General features: G+C 40.1%; 2 protein-coding genes across 2 annotated transcripts; one reads left to right on the plus strand and one right to left on the minus strand.

Annotated features, from left to right (window-relative positions):
- Positions 1–556: 556 nt before the first annotated feature.
- cldn7a (claudin 7a) lies at positions 557–7,196 on the plus strand. The gene is made up of 4 exons (XM_005940216.3): positions 557–1,084; positions 3,721–3,885; positions 5,334–5,418; positions 5,959–7,196. The coding sequence occupies exons 1-4, from the start codon at positions 862–864 to the stop codon at positions 6,125–6,127; spliced, it is 642 nt and encodes a 213-aa protein (XP_005940278.1). The 5' UTR covers positions 557–861; the 3' UTR covers positions 6,128–7,196.
- An 814-nt stretch (positions 7,197–8,010) lies between these two features.
- Positions 8,011–11,688, minus strand: si:dkey-112a7.4. The gene is made up of 3 exons (XM_042227761.1): positions 11,409–11,688; positions 10,742–11,083; positions 8,011–9,610 (listed from the first exon to the last, which is right to left on the minus strand). The coding sequence occupies exons 2-3, from the start codon at positions 10,920–10,922 to the stop codon at positions 9,531–9,533; spliced, it is 261 nt and encodes an 86-aa protein (XP_042083695.1). The 5' UTR covers positions 10,923–11,083; positions 11,409–11,688; the 3' UTR covers positions 8,011–9,530.
- Between the last annotated feature and the right edge of the window lie 1,440 nt (positions 11,689–13,128).

Here is a 13,128-nt window from a genome sequence, read left to right on the forward strand (position 1 = left end):
CTCTTTGCCTACTGGTGGTCAGAGGGCCCGGTGGCGCCAGTGTCCGGCAGCCTCGCCTCTGTCAGTGCGCCCCAGGGTGGCTGTGGCTACAATGGAGCTTGCCATCACCAGTGTGTGAATGGGTGGATGACTGGATGTGTAAAGCGCTTTGGGGTCCTTAGGGACTAGTAAAAGCGCTATATAAATACAGGCCATTTACAAAGGTACATTTAACTCTTACAGTTAAACTTACTATAGGTTTGAGTCATATCATCAAATTGTGTCTCCAACATACACCTGCACACACTGATATACATAAGCAGAAAGAGCACATTCAGCAGCCTGTCACATATTTATTCCTGTTTTGATCTTTAATAACTTTCTTAGAAAATGTTCAACAGTGTTTTTTATGTTATTTGACGCTTCAATATGCCCTTTCAGTCTCATACGTTACCACAGAAAAACTTTTGAGAAGTTAGGTTTAAAAAAACAAAAAAACAAAACAAAACTAACGTTGACTTCAGACTACTCATCCTGAGTGATGGCAGCTGAACAGCGCAGGAATTCACAGAGACGAATTGTCGGGGGGAAAGACGACCTGTGGCTTTGCTGGAAGCGGTGGGGGCATTTCCCAGCAGACCACAGAAAACTGCGACTCCATGCATCAGCGGGCATGATAATTACACACCCACTTCAATCATCACCAGCAACTTAGATGCCCATCCCCAACTAAAGACCCCCGCCACACACTTCTGCACGGACACGGACACTACCTGCGACTTTTGCATCATTTCCTGACTAATAAGAACAGACACTTTAGAAGTTCTGTAACTCGAGCAAAGTGAAACGAACTCCGGATCCTGTTAGAGGTTCATTAAGAGCATGGCCAACTCCGGGATCCAGCTGCTGGGATTTTTCCTATCATTAATAGGTATTGTCGGTCTGATCATCGGGACTATCCTGCCGCAGTGGAAGATGTCCGCGTACATCGGAGACAACATCATCACAGCTGTAGCCATGTACCAGGGACTCTGGATGTCCTGCGCTTTCCAAAGTACCGGGCAGCTCCAGTGTAAAATCTACGACTCCATCCTTCAGCTCGACAGTAAGTGGCGCATTTTTACCCCCTTGGTTTAAAAAACCACTGAACAGGTTTAGTTCCTGCAGGTGCAACCTGCTCATCACAAATCATTATTAAGTAGTCCTTGTTTATTGTCTTGTCTAGTCACCATTTTATATGGAAAGTTTAAAAAAGAGGAAAATGACTTTAACTTTTAAAAGGAAACAACACACTGGCACATTCTAGGAAAACCTTTTTTAACCACATGCCATTTGCTCCAGGAATGAACCTGAGCCCTGCGTCACCTTGTTAGAACACATGTGGTCAAACTCATGGCTGGAGGGCCAAATCCAGCCAGCTGCTAATTTTAAGCAAATCTTCCAGGTGGTTTAGGTCACAAAACAATAAATTTAAAGGTTTTTCACACTGAAAGGCATGCGCTATGATACACGTAAAATACATGATCCAATTTCTATTTTATTTTTGAATATAGTTGTCATATCAAGTTTTTGTATTCACATGTTGACTTTAATGTCGAATAAATGGATGTGACTCCAATTGTATATAAGAAGAATGTTAATTACTGATATAATGAGGGGATTTTTTTTTTTTTTTATTTATTTATTACAGTTATGAATTACATTTTTAATTCCCAGTGTGTCTCTTTGTGAAACTGAGTCCGACACCCCAGCTGTAGAATATCACGTATGGTGCAAACAGTGCAGGAGTGGCTGCTGCCAAAATAATCTCTTTCATACCTCAACTGTAGCTTCACAAGAACAAGTACAGAAAAAAATGATTTAAATACTCGATATCTTCAAACTCACAGGAAGAGCCGTGACCTCTGTTTGTAAGCTGGCTACAAAAAGAAAAAACAAGCAAAAAACTGACAGACAGTGCTGCTTCTTTACTGATGATGATGAAAAATTTAAACTTTTTCACATCTGCTGTTATAGTTAGTACAGGACACATTCTTAAATGAAGGATAACGCACTGTGGATACTAAAGCTGTGCGTGATGGGTGTGTGTTGGCCCACTTCAGTGGTTTGTTGTAATGTTGTCATGCTGTATTAGCTGAAATGATGATGGCCTCAGGCTGTTCTCTGTATCTGTCTCTGAATCGGTTTTTGAGGTCGCCCCCCCCCCCCCAAAAAAAAACAAAAAACAAAAAAACAAAACAAAAACAAAACAAAAACAAAACAAAAACAAAACAACAACAAAACAACAACAACAAAAAAGAAAGAAAGAGAAAGAAAAATGGTTTGTCTAATTATACCAACACTGAGAAAAGTGGCCTGAATTGGTTTACTAAAGCGTAAAGCGCTATACAAATACAGGCCATTTACCATTTTTACCATTTACTATGTTATTAAAATGTTATCTCTAAGACACCTTTCAGGATAAACACCCTACACAATAAAATACCAGAGGATAAATTCTCTGATTCTTATATAGCACTTTTCTACTCTCCTGGAGCACTCAGTGTTCACTCATTCACTGTTTTCTGTGCTCTTATGTGCATAGAAAACACATGTGCATCTTATGTGAACACTGTGACAGAGAACAACTTGGGGTTAGCGGCCTTCACTGGCATGCAGGCTTGGAGAGTCAGGGATCAAACCATGAACCTTCCAATCAGCAGAGCACCTGCTCTACCTCCCTCCTGAGCTACAGCCACCCACCGCAACCTATAAGATAAAAACAGAGCTAACCAAATGCATAATGGCCTTATACAAAATCTATCATTGTACATGGTGTATAAAAGGTATACAACTTTATTTATTATGAGATAATTTAGCTGTTATTTTTTTTGAGAACAAGAAAAGCTACAGTGTCCTACAAGCGTCCCATTGTAGAGTGTAATCACACGGCCAAACATTATTAGCATATGTGAAACAGCAGACACTCCAAGCCAGGATACAGTGTATCCTTCTCTGCTCTCATTTTACTGTATAATGACCCTGTTGCTTGGCATTTCCCACTGATTTATATTCTGTTTCTGCATCCTCCTCTCCCCTGCCTCTCTCCACCCATCACTCCCTCACTGCAAAAGGTTTTGTTTGTTTGGGCAGAGCAGGGATGGCCTAGACTGGCACAGACTGGTTCTACCGTAGGTGGACAGGGGGGAGAGGCAAAAGGGGTCTCACCCTGTGATAGGTTTATAGTGTGTGTGTGTGTGTGGGGGGGGGGGCACTGACAGATGAGAATCATGACAGCAATGTTTCCACAGGCCTCCTCAAAGGGAAGACATTCGAGGGTGTAAGATGTGTTCCTTCATACTGTTTATGTGTGCTCATGTGTATCCCATGGTTTCCCTTCCAGGAAAAGCTCACATTAAAATGTCTTCACAGGCTAATGCAAATGTAATTCACAACCTGGACAGCCACATAAAGCCTCCTTGATATGTTGGAGGCTGTTTGTTAGTCTTTATTATGTTCTGTTTTGTGACTCCTCATTTGCACTTTAATAACAGGATTATTATAAATGGTCTCATTTTAGTTTAGTTTTTCTTTTTTAGACATTACTGTATGAAACAAAACAAATTATTTTCTTAAAATGCACACCCACATTCCACAACACAAAAGGTCATTTATTCTCAGGCTCCCAACAACACACTGTTCTGTTACATTTCCTCTGCTTCATCGTTTTCTGTTGCCTTTCTTTCTCTTCCTCTGCTCCAGGTTCGCTCCAGGCCACACGTGCCCTGATGATAGTTGGCATCATTGTTTCCATTGCAGGTCTGGGTGTAGCCTGCATGGGAATGAAGTGCACCACCTGTGGAGGAAGTGACAGACTACGCAAGGCCCGCATTGCCATGACAGGAGGCATCATCCTGTTAGTGGGAGGTGAGGGAGCTTACCAAAGAACCTAATTTGGCAAAGACCAGTGAATAGAATAGAACAGAATAGAATTCAACTTTATTGTCATTGCACATGTCACAAGTACAAGGCAACAAAATGCAGTTTGCATCCATCCAGAAGTGCTTTAGCCATGATATAGATATATTACAAAATATATATTAGCAATAATATAATAATATAGGTATATAGATATATATGACTGATTGGTGTAAGATTTAAACTGTCAAAATGTTATATCATCCAAAGGTTTTCACATAGGGTCATGTATGGTAATACAATGATGTTGTTCAGGCTAATTTAGCTTTGAAAAATATCTTGTTACATTATAAGATTACCTCCAATAAAAAGTAATCTGTCATGCTACAGCATTACCTGATGAGAAAAATAAATCTTCAGAGTACTTTGGCATTACCAATAATGCAGACGACTTGCTAATTTTATTCCTTAAATCTTTATCTTAAAAGCTTGCTGTTGTGTTTTCTGAGCTTTAGCACATGTGTCAGTTATTAAAGCTATTTACAGAACCTTGTGAAACACATCTGATCAGGAAAAAGTGTACTTTTTACAACGTTTAAATATTTTTAACGTAGAGTCTTTACCATATTAACTATCTTGGTTTAGCCAGTTAGCATGCTAATATTTGTGAAGAGCATGCTAATATTCGTGAAGACAGTTGTTGGATATTTGGTGAATGTGTGGTGAATTAGCTTTGAATTAGCTTTCCAGATAACGTACTGCAGCTTTGCTAGCTACCATATGAGACGGCTAATTGTAAAATAGCCCGTTTAAACCCAGACGTTTGTTTTTGCACCAAGAAATGAATGACACTATTATAGTTAATGTTCAGCGAAAAACTATATTTTAACATTTACCTTTCCATCCATGTCCTGGTTGACGTGAAGCATTACAAATAGTAGATATGTTACAATAACTCAAAGCAACACTCAACACGAGCTTGCTGGAAGAACATGCTAATATTGTTGTCTTCCTTTCCAAATATATTTAAAAGGGATGATTGTCACTGATTTGTGTTTGTAAGTATTTCATCACTATATTGTATAAAACATACACATTCAGTGTAATAGCTTCCTGTGATCCAATAAATAATGGAATCCATTTATGTAATTCCATCAAAGCACAATTGCCTAGCTGTCCTGCACATCATACAGTAGGTGGGAGGAGGTTTGATCCCCACTCCAAAAAGCTTTCTACCCACTGATCTTCTCTGGCCCTCCAGAGGTCATTAGAATGAATGAATCCTGGCACTGAATCTAAGATCAGAGCTCTAACTGGCTCTGAAGAGAACAGAAACACTAAAAGCTAATTGTTCTGGAGTCAATAGCTAGCCGCCTGGTGACTGTATAAAGGGAATAAAAGCCTGGCTGGGCTTTCTCTGGCTTTGACGATGTGTTGATCGACTTTTGATCTTGCAGGGCTGTGTGCTATCGTAGCGTGCTCCTGGTTTGCTCACAATGTCATCAGGGCTTTCTATAATCCCTACACTCCAGTCAACACCAAGTAAGCAATCTAAAAGCACCCATTTCTTCTTTTTTTCTGTTTTACTGTTATTATGATTTATGTATTATTTATGTATTATTATGCATAAAAATTGTTTTTCCTTTAGTACTGTAGCTAAAACTGGTGTGAGAGAACAGTGCATTTTATTCTTTTACAGCAGTGATAAGCTAGTTATGTGACATAAAAATCTGGATGTCATCTGATCAGCTCAAACTAAATCTGTGTTTATGCTACTGGGTGAATGAGGCTCATAGTAGAAAAGGTTTGTTTTTTTTATCTCTCACTCCGGCTTATAGAGCTCTGGGGACAGTCCATGTCTATTATCCCTTAAAAAAACCCTTAAAAACGCCAATCTTGTGATTTAATGCTATTTTCATACTATATGTTCTTTCTCTTACTCTCTTTGCATTGATGCACTACTTGCTTTTGAAACATAACAACTGCATAAATGACACCAGTGCAGGTTACTTTATTAACACATCAGTTTTGCCTTTGTTCGTAATATTGAAGCTGAGGATTGGGGTTGCCTTGTCTTTCCAGGTTTGAGTTTGGTGCGGCCATCTTCATCGCGTGGGGCGGTTCTCTCCTAGATGTCTTAGGTGGGGCCATGTTGGCTGCTTCTTGTCCAAGGAAGAAGCAAGTGTCCAAGTACCCAGCCATCGGCAGTACCCGCTCAGGCCCTCCAAGCAGCACTAAGGAATATGTCTGAGATTCCCCAACCATGTAGCCAGGAACTTTAAAAGAAGCTGAGGAGAATGATCCTCTTCAGCATCAGCGAGGCGCAAAACCGAAGATGTATGGATGATTGTGAATCACATGGAGGCAGGAAGTACTGAAAAAAGACTTTCTTTACTTTGTGTTCAGGCCTTTGATGACCCTTTGATTATTAAGCAGCACCCTCAATTGTTTAATGACGGATGTCTCTCACCCAATCCATACATTCCTCCATTGTTTACAAGTAGTCTTCACAAATACATTATAATTGGATGTCCTGACTTAATAGACAAACCCTCTTGGGCTAGCTCTTGAATTGCAGCCTAAATGGTGGGTTATAGCCAATACTTGCGCCCTCATGTTAGAACCAGCATTTATTAGCATTTGCCATGTAATTGAAAGTAATCAATTACAGTTTGGTGAGTAGTCTGCAAGTCAACACGCTGTCCAACACAGGAACACGGTGACAATACAGCATTTTATATCAACTGTTAGTACCAAAATAGATGTCACAATGAGCAGGGTGTGATTTCACACACTGCGATGACACAGGCCATTTGCTACAGGACTCCCCACAGCTTTTCATACCAGCATGTTACAAAGCCTGTTCAGATATAAAATATCTGATGTTGTAGTCATCACGCCATTATCGCTCTATTGGCCTTTCTATCAGCCACTGAGGTTAAACTGCAACTATTTATTTTGTCAACTGTAGGTCTTTACTCGTGTAGATTTGCACGATTGTTAGTTCACTGTAGCTTCTTGTAGCTTTCACAATTTAGTGTTTTTTAAATGTTCTGAACAGTTGGTTCTATGTTTGTAAATGCCATAGGTTTATATACTTTTAGCAGATAACAGCACCATGGAAAATATATGAAAGAATATTTTTAACATGTCCATCAGTACTTAAATAATAAAGATATTGCAACAGTGTTAACTGTGTCGTGGTCCATCAAACTGGTTATATGGTTGTTTTGTCCAGTGCAGTAGCACAGTAACATTTCTACTGACAGTCTTTTCATAGATTTTGCACTTTCTGTTTCATTTGAACTAGTAAAAGTAACCTTTAGGGGACATTTCATGAATGTTTTTGAAGCCATTCATAACATTCATCAAAGCTTATGTTGTGTAAAACCTTTAGAGAACCTTCATGGAAGACTGGATAATGGTTCTTTGAAGTGTGTTTGCAGCTTTTAAAAAAAATCTGCTAGGATTCTCAGAACCTTTAGGGAACCCTGAGGCGACATTTTCCAAAGCTTCTCTGAATGTGGTCATTTTCAACTTTTAAAGAACCTTAAAGGAACATTTTATAAAACACATTTAAGTGGAACCTTTAAATAACCTTCAGGGAGCAGTTTATTAGTAATGAACTAGTCGATTCTAAATGTTAGTAACTTTATCAGAGTTCTTAATGCTTTAAGTATGTTGTTTAGAGTCTTAATTTACCCCTACAGACACCTAATTGATGAAAACATTTAGAGTGATGTTATGCGAGTTACTGTATGCTTCCTTTGAGCTTGAAGTAGTCTGGCTATTCTCCTATGAACTCTGACATCTACAAGGTATTGTCACCCAAAGAACTGTTGCTCACTCTTCTTTGGCAATTCTCTGTAAACCATAGAGATGGTTGTGTTAAAATGCCAGCAGATCAGCAGTTTCTGAAATATTCAGACCAGCCTGTCTGGCACCAACAACCAACCCACATTCAAAGTCACTTAAATCACCTTTCTTCTCCGTTTTGATGCTCGGTTTGAACTTCAGCAGGTCATCTTGATCACGTCTACATGCTGTTGAGCAGGTGTACCTAATAAAGTGGCTGCAAGTTTATCTGCGTGATAAAAGGAGTTCAGAGTCAGCTGAACCACAGAAACACAGAGATTCCACAAAGATTCATGTTTTATTTCCCAGGATGCTTTATGAAAAGTTATTTCCATGCAAAGATCAAAACAACTATCTTTGAGTCAGAGAGCAAGCTGTGAGGTGCAGTGCTCCCATGACGCCAACAAATTAAGTAACGAGCCAGCAAAAAACAGGAACATGACATCAACATGAGCCGCCTTTTATAGACAACACCATCTGAACCCGAGAGAGCCACTGCCAGCTTAAAAAAAATCCAAAGATTGTCTCTGCAGCGAGGGTGCTCGTTTCTGTGACCTCACACTGTAATTATAAAGTCTGACACAATAGTTCACCTAAACCTGAAAGACATTACCACACCACGTGGGTGTAGTTCACAAAGCAGATTAGAGCTTTTTATAAATAAACATAAATACAATTAAGTTTGACCTTTACACGTCGGCATGCCAATCAGAGTCAATTTCTTTAAGCATCAATCTGATGTAGCATCAGGAATCATTTGGCAATTTCATCAAAGTCATTTACTGTACACATTTTGTTTTTATTGTCCTCACAGTCATGTAGCCAAACTGGGAAAGCCTGCATTAGGAAACACACACAAAGCTCTATGAAGCCGTTGTTGTTTACTGCCGAGTCAGCAGCTCAAAACCACCAATGAGCTCAGGGAAACGCTGACTCTACCAGATCTGAAGAGCAAAACGGTGGTTTGGTTTATCAAAGTCTACTACGTAGCCCTTAAATAACAGGATGCCAGTCACAGGTTTTGATGCTTCATGCATAGAATTCTGCAACATGTCACTGCACATAACAGGCATTCCCACAAAGTGCACCATTTGGAAACATAATAAAAATCCCACAGACTGAAGCGTTACCTGCTCAGAAACAAGTAAAAAAACAAAACCAAACAGATGCCGTAACATCACAACAAAGTGTCTCATTTTTTAAATAATAAATTATTAGCATTAGTTTTTCTCCTTTTGTTTTTTTAAAGCAACTAGCGAGCTTTCATCCACTGGATAATAGTACACCACTTGAATCAGTGAGAGAGTAGAGAATGATAGTCATTGCACAACCAAAGCTTAACAATTCACCTGTCCGATACACATTAACAGGCTTGTGTTCCAACACAAGCAGCCCACGGGTAATCAGTAACCCTCACCAGTAAACAGGCAGGCGAGAGGATGCTTGTCATCTAACCGTTTGCTCAGTGCAACTTTAAAAATGTAGCCCTTGAGAAGAAGCTCTGAAAAAATATAGACACTTCCTTCAAATCTTTCTTAAATCCTGATAGTCCACTACCTACCGAGGTATAGTGTAGAGAGCGATGCAATACGAATTCATTCACAGTCTGACCAAAGTTAAGTTAAATAAGCGCTATATACACAGTCAGGGCTTCAACAGGCGATAAATGAGCCGCTTTTCAGCCTTGAAGAAGCTTCAGTAGGACACTTGACAGGAGCAAGGACAAGATCGCTGTCAGAGGGTGTGGGGGTGGGTTTGGCGACCCAGGGGTTTTCTTTTTTGGCACTTCTTGGTGAAGCTTAGGAGATGGGTGACAGGGATACAGGGCACTGCCCGTTGTTGTTCATGATATCATCCAAGTCTTCATCATCCAGGTCCACTGAGGAGGAAAAAGCAAACAAGCAGTTATTATAATAATCACATATTAGCTACAATTCAGTTCAGTTTTATTTTTAATAGTGCCAACTCACAACAACAGTCACCTCAAGGTGCTTTATATTGTAAGGCAGATCCTAGAATAATACATACAGAGAAAAAACAACAAAAATATGACCCCCTATGAACAAGCACTTTGGCGAGAGTGGGAAGGAAAAACTCCCTTTTAACAGGAAGAAACCTCCGGCAGAAGCAGGCTCAGAGAGGGGCGGGGCCATCTGCTGTGACCGGTTGCGGTGAGAAGAACAAAACAGGAGATTAGCTACTTAGGCAAAATGAAATTTAAAGGGGCAAGAAGGGTAAGTTCAAATCAAACATTGCTTTTTTTTTTTAATAATTTGACAAAAAGATTGACCACCCTTGTATCTATATGTTAAAAATAAAGCCACTGTGGGTAGCCAGTTAGCTTAGCATAGCATTACCACTGGAAATTGGGGTAAACAGCTAGCTTGCCTCTAAAAACAAATGTTCCTAAAAGCTGTTTGACACAGGGTTACATGCTAGCCATTTCCACTAAGCTACGTTTTCTGCTTTTTATCTTAGCCAGGCTAAGCTACAGTCATGCTGTATTAAAGACGTAAGAGTGATGTCACTTTCTTTATCTAACTAGTTACTTATCTGTAACACCTAATTTTCCATTTACAGATATCACGGTGAAAGGCACAATCAGTGTATCGCTGCACGCCTACTTGTGGTTTTTTTTTCTATAGTTGCTTGATTTTGTTTCAGTAGAGTTTGATTTGTTTTTACTTAATTCTTTAATTGTAACCTTGCTTATGTCTGCCCATTGACTTGTTCTGCATTATCTATGAGACATCTTTATTTGTATACATCACTGCTGACTGAAACACACATACACATATAATAGCAATATTTTATCCACCTTATAAATATTTATGACTAATCCAATACAGTTCAACAGCCAATAAGGAGCTCTGACATATCTACTGCTACTGTTATGTTTTATTACATATGTGCATCGAACAAATGCATATGCTGCCTGCTATACTGTCATTGTGTAATTGTAAACTGTGTAGGTGGGGTCATCACTTCATACTTCTATATGGAGCCTCACCTTTCTTGGACCGACCGATCTGGCCTAGTTTGGGTGCCCTCTGTCCGAGTCTCTGAGGGTTGGGCCCGCCACCGTGACCGTTGATCTGGGGGTGTCCCGGGTTGAACTGCCCCGCCGGGCCGGGCTGCCTGGGCGGCCCGCTGGGCGGGATGAGCTCGGGGATACCTGAAGCACCGTACATCTCTGGGAGGCGTCCTTTAGTGTCTGACCGCTAGATGTCCGCACAGCCCAAGCTTTGTGTCGTGATGGAAAGCTTCGCACTTCCGCAATGGTATTAACCGATGAATGTATGGGCAACAGACGACTAAATACTGGAAATTACAGAAGGGAAGTCCGCCAAACCTGTCAACCAAAGTGAACACGTTTGTCAAAAAACGCGAGTGAGAGAGCGAAAAGCTCTGCCAGTTGTCTCCCAACACTTCTCGGCTGTTTACACTACAATAAGCCGTGTACTCGTACGTGTTTTCAGTTGTATTACTACTATCAGGTGTAGCAGCTCCCTTCCTGCCCACTACAACAGCACAGCGACACAAAGCGTGTCTTCGGTCATTCTACTCGCTATAGTCAGAATAAGAAAAGCTTTTCCACCCGTCTCTAAACAACAGTAACTCAGCGGTTTCTCTACAATACGCTTAAAATGTGACTAAATATAAAAATACGGCCTCACCTTCGTTTCTTTGAGGCCGCAGTAAAGAGCTGAATTCGGTAAAAGCCGCTTCTGAGAACCGTGTTGTTGTTTATCAGCGCTGTTTCTCTCTCTCCCTCTGTTGGCACGGCGTTGAGGAAGCGTCGATTTAAAGGGGCCTCTCAGCGTTTTCTCGGCCTTGGGGATTTCCTCGTATTGTGTCTTGACTCATAGCGTCTTGCGGACGTCACCGTGCGGTTGACAGCGCTGAACTTCAGATTATACAGTGGAGGTGTGCCAAAGTTCCGAGGGCTCAATGCGTAATTACGCACCTCTTGTAATGAGAGAGTGACTCTAGAGCCAACCAATGACGGACGGTGTTCAATAACACCCCTCCCCCCCCTCCACCCACCCCATACACACCACATAGAATGCTTCATGTCGGGTACTTCACGTCAACCCCCTCTTCCAGAGACTTTCATTTCATTTTATATGGGAAACATGAAAGTGTTTACAGGAAGTTGTTATTTACCACAAAAGTACACAACTTTTTGTCCGCTTTGACACTTTGTTCTTTTTTCAGGTTACTGCAGTATGCCGTGGCCTTGAGTCAGTGCCCCTGGCAATGTCTGAGTTCACCTTCACTTATCTAAGCAACCTGACTCAACCCCAGCCACTTACCTCTGCCACTTATTGACTAAATGAAACAGACAAAATCAAATCTTTAACTTCTTAAACAACACTGTCAGTGATTACAAATTCACTGCCCTGCATTTGGATCAAACTCAAGTGGTCTTTTGTTTATAGTACAATGGAAATTCAAGAGAGTCCAAACACACCAAAAATGTTATGCTAATTTTGACAATACATCTTTGACTCAGTGGGAACTTCACAAGTTCAGTGAAGAAAAGGCAGACTAGGCTTCAGTATGATACCATTTCCATTTTCTTTAATCAAGCTCATATCAGCCATCAACTAAAAATCATTGGTTTCCAACCAGGGGAAATATTACCAAGTACACACTTTGGTGTAGATGCAGCACAAATACTTTGTTTTAATAATCAGTGTTGAGCAGTTAGGTTATTATAGATGAAAGAATCCTGTCCCAAAGACTAAAACTAGGTTTGGAAAAATATATTAATTAACTGAAAAATAAACACCCAACTTAAAAAAAAATATAAAAACAACAACAACAAAAAAAAGACATTAAGCACTTGCAAAACTGACTAACACAAAAATGTAAATGTTTAGTTTCAGATTGAGTCGATGGATAAAGTTTTGTTTTGTTTTGCTTGAGACGTTTGCATGACTGTGAATCACCTTACTTTGTAAAATGTATTGAAATACTGGTTCTGATTTGGTCAAATTTTACTGATGGACAGCAAATACAAATGTTCTTGTACAACCCCAATTCCAAAGACATTTGGATGTAGTGTAAGCTGTCAATAAAAACATAATGTGTAATTTGTAAATCCCAAAAAACCCATATTTTATTCACATGTTTGAATGGAGAAAATTTACCATTTTATGGAAAACTGAATTCATTTTAAATTTCATGACAGAAACACATCTCAAAAAAGTTTGTGCTGGTTCATGTTTATCATTGTGTAGCATCCCTTCTCCTACTTAGGCAGTCCATAACAATCTAGGAACTGAGGAGGCCAGCTGCAGGACTTTTGGCAGAGGAACGTTGCCCCATTCTTCTTAACAGTCGTCTGCACTGCAGGGTACGGAAGATACGGAAGAGGATTAGGGCCACTGG

The sequence above is a fragment of the Haplochromis burtoni genome, unplaced genomic scaffold (genome assembly GCF_018398535.1).
Source record: "Haplochromis burtoni strain Fernald_Lab_line unplaced genomic scaffold, NCSU_Asbu1 Contig_279, whole genome shotgun sequence".
Classification (NCBI taxonomy): domain Eukaryota; kingdom Metazoa; phylum Chordata; class Actinopteri; order Cichliformes; family Cichlidae; genus Haplochromis; species Haplochromis burtoni.

Coding starts and splice junctions, on each gene's coding strand:
- cldn7a (XM_005940216.3), top strand. CDS start 862: ATGGCCAACTCCGGGATCCAGCTGCTGGGATTTTTCCTATCATTAATA. Junction 1,085..3,720: donor CTCCATCCTTCAGCTCGACA/GTAAGTGGCGCA, acceptor CCTCTGCTCCAG/GTTCGCTCCAGGCCACACGT. Junction 5,419..5,958: donor TACACTCCAGTCAACACCAA/GTAAGCAATCTA, acceptor TTGTCTTTCCAG/GTTTGAGTTTGGTGCGGCCA.
- si:dkey-112a7.4 (XM_042227761.1), bottom strand. CDS start 10,922: ATGTACGGTGCTTCAGGTATCCCCGAGCTCATCCCGCCCAGCGGGCCG. Junction 9,611..10,741: donor GATCGGTCGGTCCAAGAAAG/GTGAGGCTCCAT, acceptor TTTCCTCCTCAG/TGGACCTGGATGATGAAGAC.